Below are 16,502 nucleotides of genomic sequence, written 5' to 3' on the forward strand. Positions count from 1 at the left end.
ATCCAGTTCTATCGTCTCCATTTTCACCTATCTAAAATGATTTTTGCTGCATTTATTGTTCCTTTAAAGTGGGCTGAAGACAGCTGTAATGAGATTTCAGAAGTGACACGCCCTTCAGATTGGTGGCACACCCTTCAGATTGGGGGAGTAGGCTGGTGTGGAGATGTTACCTCTTAAATTCCTTAAACTAGTAGCGAGGGAATATTTTCTAGCAATTTGCAATGCTTTTTATGTTATAACTGGTTCTTAAGGAGGCGTCTGACAGAGATAGGCACTAATTGGTTTTAAAACCATTAAGTCTGCACTTAAGGAGCCTATAACTCTTGCCTGATGAGTAAAACCTCATACTCAAAGTGATGGACATGGATTGGGTCATCTAAAGTCCTTGTACTTCTTTTTAAGTTATTGGCTCCACATTAATTATCTGGAGGGGGTCAGTGTTCCTGGGAGTCTATATGAGCTGGACCACTTTGAATTTGGGTACCACCCTTCTATTCCATATAGTTCCCAGCACTGCCTGATAAAACAGAAACTTTAATCACTGGTTTACACCCTGCTGTCTCAGCTGTCTTAAGAAGTATAATCGCTGCTGAAGTGTCGAACACAGGCTGTCAACATGAGTTTGCCAAGCAAGAGTGTTATGTGTGTATCTTCTTTCACCGTTTCCTTTTATGGATCGCCAGAGCAGATCATCGTGTTCCACATATTGATTTTGCCAATGGTTTTAAGTTGCATGCACCTCTCCATTTATCTAGGCTTGGGAACAGCACTACTCAGCCACCGTTTGTATATGGAGCACATATGAAATGTAAATGAGCTGAAAATTGGGGCTTCATATGAAACTGCCTGCTGTTTTCATCCTGGCCCCATGCGAACTGCCCACTTCGGTTTGCATATGCAGTTGGCAAAGCAAGATGGACCCAACATGGAACCCATGAATAATACCATATGGAGCCTGTTTTTCAACCCATTTTAAACTCAGATGATCACTACATACATATATTGACTAGATATGAGAAGACTGGTTGGTGACACCTTGGTGGTGGGATATGCTATCAAGCAGAATTTCCAGGAACTTACAAACACAAACCTGCCTTATCTGAAAATTAGAGCAATAATCGGGCAATAATCGCCTATTGCTTTAGCCAAAAAGCTTCAAATCTTAGCCTGAACAGAATGAAGTGATTGGCATCACTCCACCATTCAAAGTTATTGATTTTGCTTTGATAATGAGCAGAGTCTAAATGTATATGCAAAGATAGACCGTACAAGGATAACATTTAACTGTTTAGCTGTTTGGGTGGATGACACACTCATTGGTGTACAATGTGAAGAGTTCTCGGAAAGTCACGCAACCCTGGGGAACATTAAGATTTAGAGGGTGTTTTTGACTCTCTGAATCTGAGTGCATCCAGTAAAAAAGGAATGGTGTCATCTAATTATAAAATGGTTCATGATCTTAAATGCTTTTCTCTTTGAAACCAATGATAACATTGCATTGTGGAAAGCTGAGCTGAAATCAATAGAAAGCAGACATGCAGATGCTTTGTTCTCATCCAAGTAGAATTAGATGACTGGCACTACTTACACCATTGTCAATACTAATCTTGTATGTAAGCATATTGAAAGTGTCCAAGAGTGGATTTAAGTCAGCTTTAATAAGGAGACCAAGTATTTGTCCAAATTCCACTGATGTTGTTGCTATTGGTCTGAAGTTTCTGCTCTCAGAAGGACAGGCGTTTTTGAGAACAGGTGTAATGACACTTTTTTCCAGACGATGGAACAGCATGTCCACACCATACAGGGGGTCAGTTCCTCAACACAAAGGATAGAATCTCATCAGGACCTTTTGGACTTCTTTCCAGCACATTTTTCAGAAAGCGGTTTGTGAGTACGCCGTTCCTTTGTCAGCTTGAGGAGTGAATTACATGGGATGGATTCTGACACAGTTTCATAAGATGAGAAAAAAACTTAAAAAAGAAATCTCTTTGAATGTTATCTGTGTCGATGAGGCCCACTGATAAGCCACTGTTATCATTAAGCCCAACATTTTCTTTCATTCAGAAGCTGATTAAGATGGTCCTGAATAATTTTTTTAATCCCTTTTAATGCCTGAGATATGAAATGCTATACAAATAAATAAAAAAAAATGTGTGTTTACTATACATTTAAATTAAAAACCCCTAATTTAATAAGCCCAGTTGCTCTACAAGGCCATTTAGTTGCCAAAAGAAATTAAACAGGAAGCGACAATATTAGTTGTCTGTAAATATAGATTTTGAACTAGGTACTGGTTTATATAGGCCATTTGTGTTCATAAAGGGCCATAAGGTAAAGTGAGAATGGGAGGTGAGAAAAAAAATATGCTTGTGTTGATGTGGGTTGTAAGACGTTGAATATGCAAGTTTTTGAATTAAGGCAATATATTTTCTTGCCAAGGATTTCACCTGACTTTGAGAACACCCTCTCACAAGGCAGATAGGATGCTGGGGTGCTTAAGAAAGAGGTGTTTCTGTTGTTACCAGTACTTGAGTGGATCTTCTTGTCAAACCAATGTTTGGCTCCATCATATACCTTTGGACCTCCTACAGTGACATCAGCAGTGACATTCTGTTTTCTTGACTGCGTTACTCTGTCGTCAAGGCAACGCCACAGCTTGGTCCACCACTTGTGTTGTCCTTATTCTCGTGCATAGATGCTGTGTTATTGTTGTATCCAAGTTCCTTGGACAGACACTTCACCTTGCAAAAAGGGAAATAGAAAACATAAAGTAAATAAGAAAAATAGTACATCATTATCACTAATATTTTGGGTAAATGCATCTTATGTAATACCTTGTTGGGAGAAATGAGATAAAAAAATCCCAAACAGAGTAAATCTTCCCCTTTCTCGCCGGCTCCATAACAGAATAGAGATAATAATCTTGAAACGCAAACCACTATTGCGATCGATGCAGAAATACTACAACATGGAGGGGGACCTCCTTTGTGTTTCACTATCTCTTCTATTTCCAGTAGCACGCTAAATGGCGAACCACTTCCTGAAATGGTAGGTGGAGCAACGGGCTGGCGAGGCTTCGGACGTTATTGCTGGAATACTCGAAGCCTCTCCACGCCAAGACCATTCACTAGTACACACCCGGGCCGTGACAGATGTTTCCAGCATTATAGGTAAACTATATTCATACAAACATTAAACTACATTCAATCATCACTTCTGCAGATTTAAATTGTGTCTGATGTTATTTAAGATACAAAGCAGTACCATTTTCTGGACTGATGAAATGAGAATTCTCAATATATGGCACAGCCAACCAACATTTAAACATCATCCCAATGAGGAAGCATGGAGGAGGGAGATTTATGATTTGGTCTTGTATCGCTGTTTCTGGGCCTGGATCACTACTTGAACGGGAAATTAATTCACAAATTCGTCAAAATATGTTAGAGGCATAATATCAATCTTAGTTGAAGTAAAGTGATGCCTCAGGAAAGAGTCTAAGCACTGAAAAAAGTCCACCATGAAAAGTTTCAGAAAAAGGAAATTCACCTTTTGAGGTGGCCCAGTCAGAGCCTACACATTAATCCCACAAAAATGCTGTCGAATGAGCTGTTCACACAAACTTCCCACAAATGTGTCTGAGCTGAAGAGAAATGATCAAAAGATTTTTTTCTGAAATTGTGCAGCTCTGATCCAGAGAACTAATCAATGGACCATGCTTCCCAGAAGAGGTTGAACCCGTTGTTTACACCATGGGTTCTCTGTGTTGGTCTGATGGGTCTGATGGAAACAGTCATTCTATGACCTTCATGTTAGTGTGGTAAGTGCAGACTAAGAGTTTTGGCTCTGCCGTCACACACAGCTACAATGACGTATTTTGATAATCATTTAGTGTTTATTCTTAAGGTTTTTAATTTTTTTTCAGCTTGTCTCCCTACTGCTTAAAAGTCTTTTGGTAGCCGCGAGCAGCTACGGACTGACAAAGCTTCGGGTAGATCTTTTCATTCCTTATCGCCCCATCTAGATGTCTCTGAATTACCTCCTCAGAGGTAATTCAGAGGTAATTGAGTCACTCTTCAGCTGATGTTTACATCCTGACATCTGATTGGCCAATCCCCTGACCAATCGTTGGCCTGTAGTGTGATGGCGTCAGATACAGCCCGACTCAGCTGCTTAGAACCTCTGCAGAGTAGTTACAGAAAAGTATCTACTCTGCACAGGTAGACCCCTAGTGGGAAAGTGCCAAACCGAGTGGAGTCGAGTCGGTACTAGTGGAAAAGCGCAATAAATGACTGTTTTGACGTCTTCCAGTCAGATGAATCAGTCAGGTTTTGTAAATTAAAAATGATGATGACCTAGTCCATAAACTTCCATTATCAGTGCCTTTATTGTCACCAATTTCCAAACAAAAGAAAAACAGAGAAAAAGAGGTGCAAAATATTCCCAGTGAGTACAAAAAAACCTGAAAACAAGTATTTACAACTTCAGAGGACTTCAGCATCTCAATGTTCAGTCATAGTCTCCAGTTCAACCTCCCCCTCTCTTTAACATAAATCTGTGCATTTTTAATCTTTGGGCAAACCAAAGTTAATTCACAGGGGTGTGTTTTCTTGGCAAACAAACAGAGGAAATACTAATTAAACACATAACAAACAGTTGCCTAAAACAGCAAAACAAAAATACCCTTCTCATGTAATCAATAATCAAAAACATAAACCTTGAAATATATACGCATAAACAAAAGAATGGAAGAGTCCAGTCCCGTTTCGGTTCGACCAAAGGAATAACTGCAGGTAAGAGTGTGAGAACGTGTGTGTGTGTCGATGTGTATGTTGAGTGTGCACCCTCAAACGCTCTACAGGAAGGAGAACGGAGAAGAGGGACAGATTATGGGAGCAGGACTGTAGGACACAAGCACGGACTCGTTCTTAGCAGTTTTCACTTACGAGAGAGAGACAGCAGACACAGGCCAGAGAGGGGAAAAAAAGTGACGCGGCACCGTCACACAGTTAATGAAGACAAAACAAAAATAATAGTGTTTGGAGCCAAGGAAGAAAGATTAAAAGTCAGCACTCAGCTTCAAGCAGTAAAGCTACAAACAAATAGCCAAGCCAGAGATCTGGGAGTGGTTCTGGACTCAGACCTGAATTTTAAAGGCCACATTAAAAAAGTAGTGAAGTCAGCCCATCACCTAAAGAACATCTGGAGGATTAAAGGACTGATGTCTCATCAGGACTTGGAAAAATGTGTTCATGTTCTTATCTTCAGTAGACTGGACTACTGCAATGCTTTTCTCACAGGTCTCCCTAAAACATCCATCAAACAGCTGCAGTTAGTCCAGAACGCTGCTGTCTGAGTCCCCACTAAGACCAAGAAGGTGGACCATATAGAGTAACTCCAGTTCTTAGATCTTTACACTGGCTTCCTGTCTGTCACAGGGTTTTTAAAATCCTGTTGTTGGTTTGTAAGTCTTTGGTCTAGGACCATCTCTGATCTCCTGGTCAATTATGAACCAGCCAGAACGCTCAGGTTGTCAGGGTCTGTCTTTTAAAGGAGCTTGAGGCTCCTTTTAAGAAATGAGACTCTCTAGCGCCACCCTTCACCACGACGGTCGTTGGGGGTACTGCAGCCAACAGTGAAGCCGGCATGGGAGAACGGGGAGAACGCACATGCAGCGTCATGTGACGTCACATCCGCAGCCCAGCGCGGGAAATTCGGGACCGAATTGCAGCACATTTTGCAGCACACAGCCTGTTCAAGGCAAATGAGAGATACACTAGAGGGCTCATTCTTTTGAGTTTGGAACGCTTCATCTGACATTATTACTAGAAAACTTAAAATGTATACAGATTTTTTTCATAAATCTTGCCACAATCCGGCCTCAAGCTCCTTTAAACTCTTTTACATTTTAATGTATTTTTTAAGATATTTTTATGTGAAGCACTTTAGAATTATCTTGTGCATGAATTGTGCTATACAAATAAAATTACCTAGCCTTGCCATACACACCTCCACGTAGTAACTCCCTCTCAGTCACAAACCCAGCAGACATGCTCGCGTGCCACTTCCCTAGCTCACACAATTAGTTTTGCCAGCGTCTTCATCCACATCTTATTATTACTGTTGCATTTCCTTTCTTCCTGTCAGCTTGCAGCCGTCCCACAGACCTACAGGCTGACAGCTGTACAGTAACCACTTTGGGAATTCATCCACTATTGTTTGATGATTCAATCTGCAGCTCAACTTGATGCCCTGATGTCTATGTGCATAAATATAAAATGAACCTCTACACCACTGAAACAGGAAGCGATTATGTGCAAAAAGGTATCATTTTGCTTGTGGTGTTCACCAGTTAATGCAAATCTGTCGGTCGCTGTTAGTTACAGCAACAATCATCCCTTATGCTTTGCCATTTAAAAGTCATTTTGTGTAGACACTCATGGGTAATGCTGTAATACACCAGAGAAGTTTGCAAAAGCTGTGACTCTGAGGACAGCAAAAAGAGTTCATAAGAAAATGTTTTTCTTTCAACTCCACTTCATGACACACGTTGCTAATTAGGGCTCGAGCACTGAAGGTGCGAGGACCCTATTGTATTTGTGGTGTTTATTATTATAAGGGCCCGAGCACTGAAGGTGTGAGGACCCTATTGTATTTGTGGTGTTTATTATTATGGGCATGCCAAGTAGTGGCATGACCATATTGCAATCGTCCAGAATGACCCAAAGGGCAATGTTGCTAGCATTTTGCTAACAAGCTAAAGTCGCAAAAGTCCCACTGTGCACCAGTGGGTGTACAGCATGACCCCGCTCTGATGTGGAAAAAAAAGAATCCCCCAAAAATAAAACAAGGCCGGAAAAACCTGACAAATGAAGGCGATATATTAAAAGGTTTCCCTTTTCTTCTTATTATGGGCATGCCAAGTAGTGGCATGACCATATTGCAATCGTCCAGAATGGCCCAAAGGGCAATGTTGCTAGCATTTTGCTAACATGCTAAAGTCGCAAAAGTCCCACTGCGCACCAGCAGATGTACAGCATTCCCTTTTCTTCTTATTATTAGGGCCCGAGCAGTGCTTAATTTGTCCATGAAGAGGTCCCGGAACACCGAGGGGGTACCGAGGGGGGGGGGGTTCCGGGGGGGGGGGGGGGGGGCGCCCCCCCCCCCCCCCCCCCGCGAAATTTTTTGAGCATAATGCATTTAAATGCATCAATCTGGTGCACTTTGGAAAGCAAGAATATCAATAATAGGGTGTCTGCTGCCTTAACTTACCTTGGAAACATATCCTCTCCGGAGCTTCTCTACCCGGCTAAACTAATATTAATAACTGAATAATTAATAACTAATATTCTCCGCTCCTCTGTTTGTGTGTGAGCACAGCGCGTGCACAGCCTTCACCGCTGATTGGCTGTTTCCCGTGCCTGTCTCTGTGTGTAACCAATCACATGGTGCTGTGGGCGGGACATTGCTTGACAGAGTGCAGTGACTGCAGGCAGAGAGATGCGGCTGCATCAGCCCCAAAATAACGCCGTTTTAAATTGTACAAACACAATATTGGTATCGTTGGAAAGGGAAAAATGTCCTCTTAATTTTGGGGGGGCTGAGATCAAATTTGGGGGGGCTTCAGCCCGTTTTTTTATTTGTAGTGAGAACATAATCCACAGCAACCGACACAAATCCATTCATGTGTCCGCGGCGCAAGGACCACATTGATTGTGCTGCAGCTGCCCTCATCGCCGATTGCTGATTCGTTTTGAAGAATCATGCAACTCTTCCTTCTTTTTGAAAAAGATAGTAAATTCAACTGTCTTTTTGACATGTTTGCGTTGCTCGCTGCTTGCTCCCCAGATCCAGCAAATTTCCAAAGTTTTTTTGGTCAGGGGCATGGTTTGCTGGCCCATCTTTTCATTGCATCAACAAATCTCCGACTCTTTCAAATGACGTTAAATCTTTATAAACAACATGAAATGCTTGGGATTTGTTCTGTAAATGAATTTATGCATATTATTATTTTTTATACATTAAAAAAAAACTTTTTTATATTATTATTGTTTTATATATATACGAGAGGTGCCGGATCTGCCCAAATAAGTCCCGGAACGCAGGGAGGCCAAAACCGGATCTTGTTCCGGCAGGATCCGGCACAAATTAACCCCTGGGCCTGAGCACTTACAGTGCGAAGGCCCTATTGTATCTGTAGGAATTTTTTTTTTCTTTATTATTTTTCTTCTGACGAAAGGAGGGCCTTTTTGCCCCCCTAAACTTGCCCAAAAAGTCACCAAATTTTCCACACAAGCCAGACCTGGCGAAAAATCTGATATTTAATGGTTTGCATTAATGGGCGTGGCAAAATGGCTCAACAGCGCCCCCTAGAAAACTTTGTGCCTCAAGCCCCACAATACGGTTTGACGTACATGCACAAAAATTGGTACACACCTGTATCATGTCGCAACTTAAAGAAAAGTCTCTTGGCGCCATGGCTGAAACCGAACAGGAAGTCAGCCATTTTGAATTAATTGTGTAATTTTGGCGCAATTTATGCCATTCCTTCGGCAGTTAATACGTGTGTTATACACCAAAATATGCGTCTCCATCCTGCGACAACGCGCATTACTTTTCTCTTTCAAAAGCGTTACCGTGGCGATGCTAGACGCCAAAAAGCACGCCCCCCCTTCATCTGATTGGTCCATATTTGATAGTTCCCCAAAAGTCACTTGGTGTCAACTGACTCTGTATTGAGTCCTTGACCTTCATTGGCCTGAATTAGTCCCTCCCCTTCTTCTGATTGGTTGTCACTATTTTCTGCTATAACTTTTGAATGGTTTGACATAGAGAGTTGTGGGTGGTGTCATCAAATTCGGTTTTTAGTACTTGACCTTCATTGTTGCAAATTAGCCCCGCCCCTTCTTCTGATTGCTCATTATTTCATAGTCCCTATTTTCTGCCATAACTTTTGAATGGTTTATTATCATTATTATTATCATTATTATTAGGGACCGAGCACTGAAGTTGCGAGGACCCTATTGTATCTGTGATGTTTATTATTAGGGTCTGAGCACTGAGTCCCCAAACTTTTTTCAGTGGGGGCCACAACAACTTTCCTTTCTGTGATGGGGTGCCGAGGTTAGTCTATAACAGGAAATGATCTGCCCCGGCTTAACCAGCGGACTTCAGTGTAAAGCACAACTCTGTGGGCTGATTCTTCTTTCTTTGCAGCACAGTGCTTGCTGGGGAATCAAGCAGTGGACTTGTAGCGGGAGTCTGAGACCTCTTTCTGCCATTTCCTTTTTCACGTGCCCGACGAGCCCCCGCGACGCGCCGGTCATATTTGGATATATGTCATATTTGCGAAAAATACACTAAATCTTTAGCTTTCTCTTTCAGCTGGGTGGTAATGTACATTATCCCCCATTTCTTCATCTTTCTTGTCCGGACACACCTCCTCCGCAGCAGTGCTCCAACACTTTTTAATAAACTCCCCATCACTGAACGGCTTTCCACAGCGTGCTATCAGTTTAGCTACCTTGAAGCTGGCCCGGACGGACGCCACGTCCATCTGCATCTGACGCAGTAATGTGCTCTGTTGGGCTAATCCACATTTTAGCTTAGTCACCTTGTCTCTCCTCACTTGGCCCTGCAGGCTAGCACACTGCTCTCCATGGTGGGTATCATAATGTTGACGAATGTTAAATTCTTTGAACACTACCGTTTCTTTGCAGATCAGACAAACTCGCAGTAAAATGTTGCTTCACTTGATACATTTCCTCCAGTAGATATTCCACAATATTCTTAAACTTTATGGGTGCCACTAACGGTGAGAAGAATTGTACCGCCAAACAAATGGGCAGAGAGATGTACTGTGACAGACCATTGAGTCCACCACTGCTTTAATGATGCCTGTAGCCAGTGGGGACTAACTGGAGTGGATGCACCAGTATATTTCCATTACTGCAGCTCAATTGCAGCAACTGGAGGAGATCCTGAAGAAATGACAGGTCACATGAGGCCGAGTTCCAGCCCCAGCCTGTGACTTAAGAATATCAAGATGAAATAAAAGTGCTAAGAGACAAAGCGAAGATGATGGGATGATGTTATCAGCTTCCTTCCTTTGTGGTGCCCACAATGTGGGAAAGATTCATAATGCTTCTATATGAAATGAAATTACAAAGCTGTGTAAGAGCTATTTTAAAACTGCTAAAAGGAAATCTATGCTCCCAGGAGCATAGATTTTTTTCAAAACTTTGAAAAAATTGCAATTTTCTTTTTTGTGTGGGTGTGTCCTTTCACATCTTTACAGATCAACAAGAAATATTTTCTTTCAGATGATAAAAATTATTTTGCAATGATGTTGCTGTAGCTGCTGGAGGAGGATCCAGTTTATGTACTTGCTTATAGAGGACATAATAGCTGGAAACTGCTCATCAGAGCTTCAGTTGTATTGTGTTTAAAAAAAAAATCATCCATTTTGTTACAATTTCATTTGAAAAATTAAAGCTGCAGGCAGCGATGAACGGGCCATCGCACACTTGTGCACGTTCAGGCGTGCTGCAGTGGAAGCGCTTGTATGACTTGCATGTAGATATCTTCAGGCCTGGACATTTAGCGGATGACACCAGCCACGACTCTCTATATCAAATCGTTCAAGTTATGGCAGAAGAAAGGATCTATAAAATATCAACCAATCAGAAGAAGGAGGGCGGGGGAATGTCGAAGGAATGGCATAAATTGCGCCAAAATTACGTGATTAATTCAAAATGTTCAAAATGGCCGACTTCCTGTTGGGTTTCGGCCATGGCGCCAGGAGACTTTTCTTTAAGTTGCGACATGATACAGGTGTGTACCGATTTTCGTGCATGTACGTCAAACCGTATTGTGGGGCTTGAGGCACAAAGCTTTCTAGGGGGCACTGTTGAGCCATTTTGCCACGCCCATTAATGCAAACAATTAAATATCACATTTTTCGCCAGGCCTGGCTTGCGTGCAAAATTTGGTGACTATTGGGGCACGTTTGGGGGGGCAAAAAGGCCCTCATTGTCGTAAAAATAAGAAAGAAACAAAGAAAGAAGAAAGAAAAATTCCTACAGATACAATAGGGCCTTCGCACTGTATGTGCTCGGGCCCTAATAAAGAATTGCCCATGTGTTCCTGTAGCTACATAAATAAGATTCATCATTATCCATCATTACGTTTTCACACACATTCGGCATCTGCATATGAGTTTACACTAGCTATAAAAACATCAGCAACTCTGTGGTACTTCATATATCAGGGAAACTGACAGGTGTAATTGTGAACTCATCAAGAGAGGCTCCACCTGCTAGTCTATATAATGGCATTGCTGATGTCCACACGTGGGAGAAACCACCCATACAGCATATTCTCGCTGCTAACCAACAGTGTTGCCGTGCGCAAAACCAGATGGTTTACATTATGTGCGTTAGCACTTCTCCCCACTTAACATGCTGTCATCGTTGTGGATTTGCTTAAGATTAAATCATTTTTGATCTAATGTTTTATTAATTAAACACTACAGCCTGTCCAAATTAATAGGAGCAATATTACTTATATAAAACAATTGTTTTGTCATGTTTAAATAATTTACTTTTATTTTTTTCTGGTTCAACTACACTGGGGCCAACACATATTTTGGTGAGGCTCAAATAAATGCCAGAATATATATTTAGTAAAAAAAAAACACACCCTCTCACCACAGCTAGAAAAAGGCAGGCTTTGACTAATACATCAAGAGATTTATAAGATTACAACCCTAGTACCCATTAAACTTCAGGCGAGCGAGGTTAAGCGCTGCAGCTCTGGGAACAGCTGTAATGCATGGTATGCTGTGAGTCAGTGGTCTCTTATTGGCTCATGCAGCCAGTCACACACACACGCACACATGCGCAGAAGGCGCAGGAAACTTAAAAAACATTTTTTGCTCTCCCATTTTTTTTTTTCATAAAAATCGCACGATCACGTAATTTTGATCGTGGGAAGCCAAAATCGTGATCGTGATTACAATTCAATTAATTGTGCAGCCCTACCATATACTGCACACTAAAGAAAGCAGGGCTTTATGGGCAAAGGCCAGGGGCGACTCTATTGCTGAACAAAAAGGCATAAAAAGGAAGAATTTGATCTTCGCAAAAGAGAACCTACTTTCTGGGACGATATTTATGGACAGATGTGGACAAAAGTGGAGCTTTTTGGTAATGCACACATTGTTCATATCCATAATGCTGTGGGGCTGCTTGGCTCCATCCGGAACAGGAGGCCTTGAGCGTATCACAGGCATCATGAAATCACGGTTCAAGGTTCAAGGTTACTTTATTTGTCACACCAAACATCTGTCAGGAATTACATTTTGTTTCCCTCTCACCCAAGGTGCTATAAAAGCAAAAAATAAAAACAGTACATAAAAACAGACAACAATAGTGCAACAATTTGTGGCAATAAAGTGCTATAAAGTGCTATGAGGAGTTCAGTCCAATTCAGGTGCCTTAGACCAAGGACAGTGGGACCAGACTGGGGGGGAGAGCTGGTAGAGAGTTCAGCTTCCTAACTGCCTGGTGGACAAGGCTGTCCCTCAGCCTGAAGGCTCCTTAGTCTCCTTCCTGATGGCAGGATAGTGAAGCAGCTGTGGATGGGGTGGGTGATGTCCCTCGCGATCCTGAGGGCTATGTGGGTCAGACGTGTGCTGTAGATGTCATGGAGGGATGGAAGGGGGGCACCGAGGATCTTTTCAGCTGCTCTCACTGTGCGCTGCAAGGTCTTACGGCAGAGTTCAGTGCAGCTGCCAAACCACACAGTGAGGCAACTGGTCAGGATGCTCTCAATTGTGCCGCGATAAAAAGAGAGCATGATGGAGGCTGGGATTTTGACGCTCCTCAGTTTGCGGAGGAAGTAGAGGCGTTGTTGGGCTTCCAGGAGTTGGTGTTCCAGGAGAGGTCTTCAGTGATGTACACGCCCAGGAATTTGGTGTTGGTCACTCTCTCCACAGCTGTCCCGTTAATGGCCAGAGGAGGGTGCTGGATGTGTACTCTCCTGAAGTCAACGATGATCTCCTTTGTCTCCGAAGATAATCAGAAGATTATCAAGCAATTCTAGAGTGAAACGCCTTGCCGAGTGTAAGGAAACATGGTTTGAGGCAAAGATCATGGGTCCTCCAGCAAGATAAAGACCCAAAGCACACCTCCAAAAGCACGCAGGAATGGTTGAAAGGGAAAAAAATAGGGCTGTCAGCGTTAACGCGTTAATCGCGATTAGATTAATGCAATCCATAATGCGTTATTTTCTTTTAATCGCATTTTAATCGCAAACCTTTTTGTCCCTTCTACTCACCCGTAGTCGACTCCTCTGTAATGATCCAGAAGAGGGCGGTAATGCACCGGAAAAAACTGGATGCCAACCGCCAATAAACCTCAAGAAGAAGAAGACTCCTCTGTAGCGCCATGTTTGCTGTTTCCTAAAGTAAACTTACCGTGATGGAAAGAAAGAGTGCTGCTGGAGTTTTGAACGGCTTGTTTAACTATAAAAAATGTCTAGACGGTTCAGTTGACAGGTCAAAAGTAAAATGCAACCTTTGTCAAAAGGAATTTAACTACCACCGCAGTACATCGACTTTGAGTTACCACCTTCATGCTAAACACCCAGGTGCAGCAGACACACCCCAGCCAAGCGAACCCCAGCTCCGCCAAAATACCATTTTGGAGTGCGAGAGTCGCCGGAGACCTCTGGATGAAAGTACGTCGAAGAAGTTAACTAAAGCAATCGCTAAATGGGTGGCAACTGACTGCAGACCAGTCAACATCGTAGAAGACTCAGGTCTTAGGGATGTTATCAGGCTGGCATGTTCTGACCAGGCGTACACCTTACCTTCGCGGGGAACAATTGTTACACACATACAGGAGCTATATGAAACTGAGAAAGAAGCTAAAATGAACCTCCTGCAAAATGCAAATGGTGTGGGATTAACTGGGGATCACTGGACGTCGGTAAGCAACCACAATTATCTTGGAGTTACTGCTCACCACATAGACATTGACTGGAAATTGCACTCGTTTGCTTTAACGGTTCGACATACAGAAGAACGGCACTTTGCAGAAACATGTGCCCAACATTTTTCCGAAATTGCAGAGCAGTGGAATGTCGCAGGGAAGGTGACAACAATTGGCACCGATAGTGCCCGTAATATGACAGCAGCAGCAAGACTCCTGCCATACGAACACATGCCGTGCATTGCGCACAGTTTACAGAGATCCATCACCATGGCAATCCGTGACAGTGGTCTTGAGAATGTCTTGGCAAAATGTCGCAAACTTGTCGGACATTTTAAGCACAGTCCAGCAAATTCAGCAGAACTGCGACGACAACAAGAAGAGTCTGGACAGCAACAGGAGCCCCTCATCCAGGATGTTTCCACCAGGTGGAACTCCACTGTCAGCATGATCACCCGGCTTCTCAGAAACAAGGATGCAGTCAGAGCTACACTTGAGCTTCATCAACAAAGAAGCACACCAGCCATGCTGACAAATGCTGAACTGGAGAAGATCGAAAAGCTTGAAATACTCCTTGAACCGTGCAGGTAAGCTACTTAAAAATCACAACAACAAATATTTTGAATTTATTTTGTTGTAAATGATATGAAAATGATAAAATAGTTGATTTATTACTTTCTCTTTGATCACTGATAATTTATTGCAAAAAGTAAATCATGCTGCTGTTCTAGTTTCAACAGTTGTAGTGGTTATATGAATATAAACACTGCAAGATGAAAAGGAGGAAGGCCTACACACTGTTAGGCTCTAAAAATTAATTTCTAAATTTTATTACTTAACAGTGTGCAGGATTTCCTCATTTTTCTCTCTTTTATAACTGGCAATTAATTGCACTTTATTTTTCATGGCAGGTATGTGACGGAGCTTTTGGGAGGAGAACAGTACATATCCTGCTCTGTGGTCCTGCCTGCACTGTGCCATTTGTTCCGAGTGATGGAGGGTTCTGACGATGATCCAGGCTATGTGCTCCGTTTTAAAGCGGCATTCACGTCTGACCTGTCAAAGCGGAAAGAAAGCACCAATGTCCAGTGGTTGAAAGTGGCAACGGCGCTGGACCCCAGATTTAAAGATCTGAAATGCCTTCCCAGATCTGAAAGGGAAGGAGTCTGGAAGTCAATTAAAGAAGAGAGTTCCCAGCAGTCTGAGCCTCACAGAGAAACAGAGCCAGATCCAACTAAAAAGAAGATGAGCCTCCTGTTAGCTGCGTCAGATTCAGATGAAGAAGGGGACCCTGCATCTGACATGTCTGTGGATCGGTACAGAGGTGAGCCCAGCATCTCCATAGAGGATTGTCCATTGAAATGGTGGTCTGGACACGCAGGGGCCTACCCAAGCTTGGCACCTCTGGCACAAAAATATCTGGCTACACCTGCAACGACGGTACCATGTGAAAGACTGTTCTCACTCTCTGGTCACATTCTGCAAAAGAAGAGAGCAGCACTGTCCACTGATATTGTCACCAGGCTGGTCTGTGTTAGCAATTGGCTCAAAGAAAAGAAATAGGAGAGAAAACTTAGAACTCAGACAGTTCAGGATTTCATGTCTAATGAATGCAGTTGTTTTTTGTTTTGTTTTTCATTTCACTTTACTGTCATTGGGACATTGTCTCCCCCCCCCCCCCCCCCCTGTGCTGTACAGGTGAATTATGAGGATTACATTCTTCATTTGAAGCTTGGAAATGTTACAAATATCCTACTGTGGCTTTCTATGTTTTGGACTGTTCTGTTTGTCATAAGCGAATTACAAATTTCACACCAGTGTTACATATCACTTGATTGCTGTTATTTCAAGTTAGGATTAGTATGGTTGTTTTGCTAATGGTGCTATTATTTATTTTTGAAGTAGCATAAGAGAGTGACCTGATATATTGAGCTCTTAAAGTAAGCACTATGTTACTTTATTCCTCTTAATACTTGTTGTTGAAGTTGTTTCCTACCTCTAAGCCATGGTTTCATGAGCACACTGCTATAGCATTTTGTTTAAGCTGTATGTTTGTATTTTTTATTTTGAAATAGACAAGTGAGTCTATATGGCACTTTGTTTAATTTGAAAAACTGTATTTGAAGTAGACAGTGTTTTAAGTTGGTCTACATGGCACTTTTTTGAAAGAAAATACAAAAGGTCAAAAAGGAAATTCTTTCTTTGTGTTCATTTGATTCCCAATTAAGACACAATGGTAAGAAATGATTTACATTATGGGCTTAAAACTGCCTTGAAATGCGAAATAACAGAATTTTAAACATGCAATTCAAAATGCGATTAATCGCGATTAACTTTTGAAATTCTGCGATTAATCGCGATTAAAAAAAATAATCGTTTGACAGCCCTAGAAAAAAATGATTGTTTTAAAATGGCCATCCATGTGTTCTGATCTCAGTCTAATTGAAATCTTTGGGGGAGCTTAAATCTGCAATTGGAAAAAGGAACGCTGAAAATGTTCAAGAGCCT

General features: G+C 42.1%; 1 protein-coding gene across 1 annotated transcript; it reads left to right on the forward strand.

Moving 5' to 3' along the window:
- The first annotated feature begins 13,972 nt into the window (after positions 1-13,972).
- LOC133454893 (E3 SUMO-protein ligase ZBED1-like) lies at positions 13,973-15,557 on the forward strand. The gene is made up of 2 exons (XM_061733610.1): positions 13,973-14,581; positions 14,906-15,557. Exons 1-2 carry the CDS (start codon positions 14,190-14,192, stop codon positions 15,555-15,557), a joined length of 1,044 nt encoding a protein of 347 aa, XP_061589594.1. The 5' UTR covers positions 13,973-14,189.
- Positions 15,558-16,502: the final 945 nt, after the last annotated feature.

This window comes from Cololabis saira, chromosome 11 (assembly GCF_033807715.1).
Source record: "Cololabis saira isolate AMF1-May2022 chromosome 11, fColSai1.1, whole genome shotgun sequence".
Lineage (NCBI taxonomy): Eukaryota > Metazoa > Chordata > Actinopteri > Beloniformes > Belonidae > Cololabis > Cololabis saira.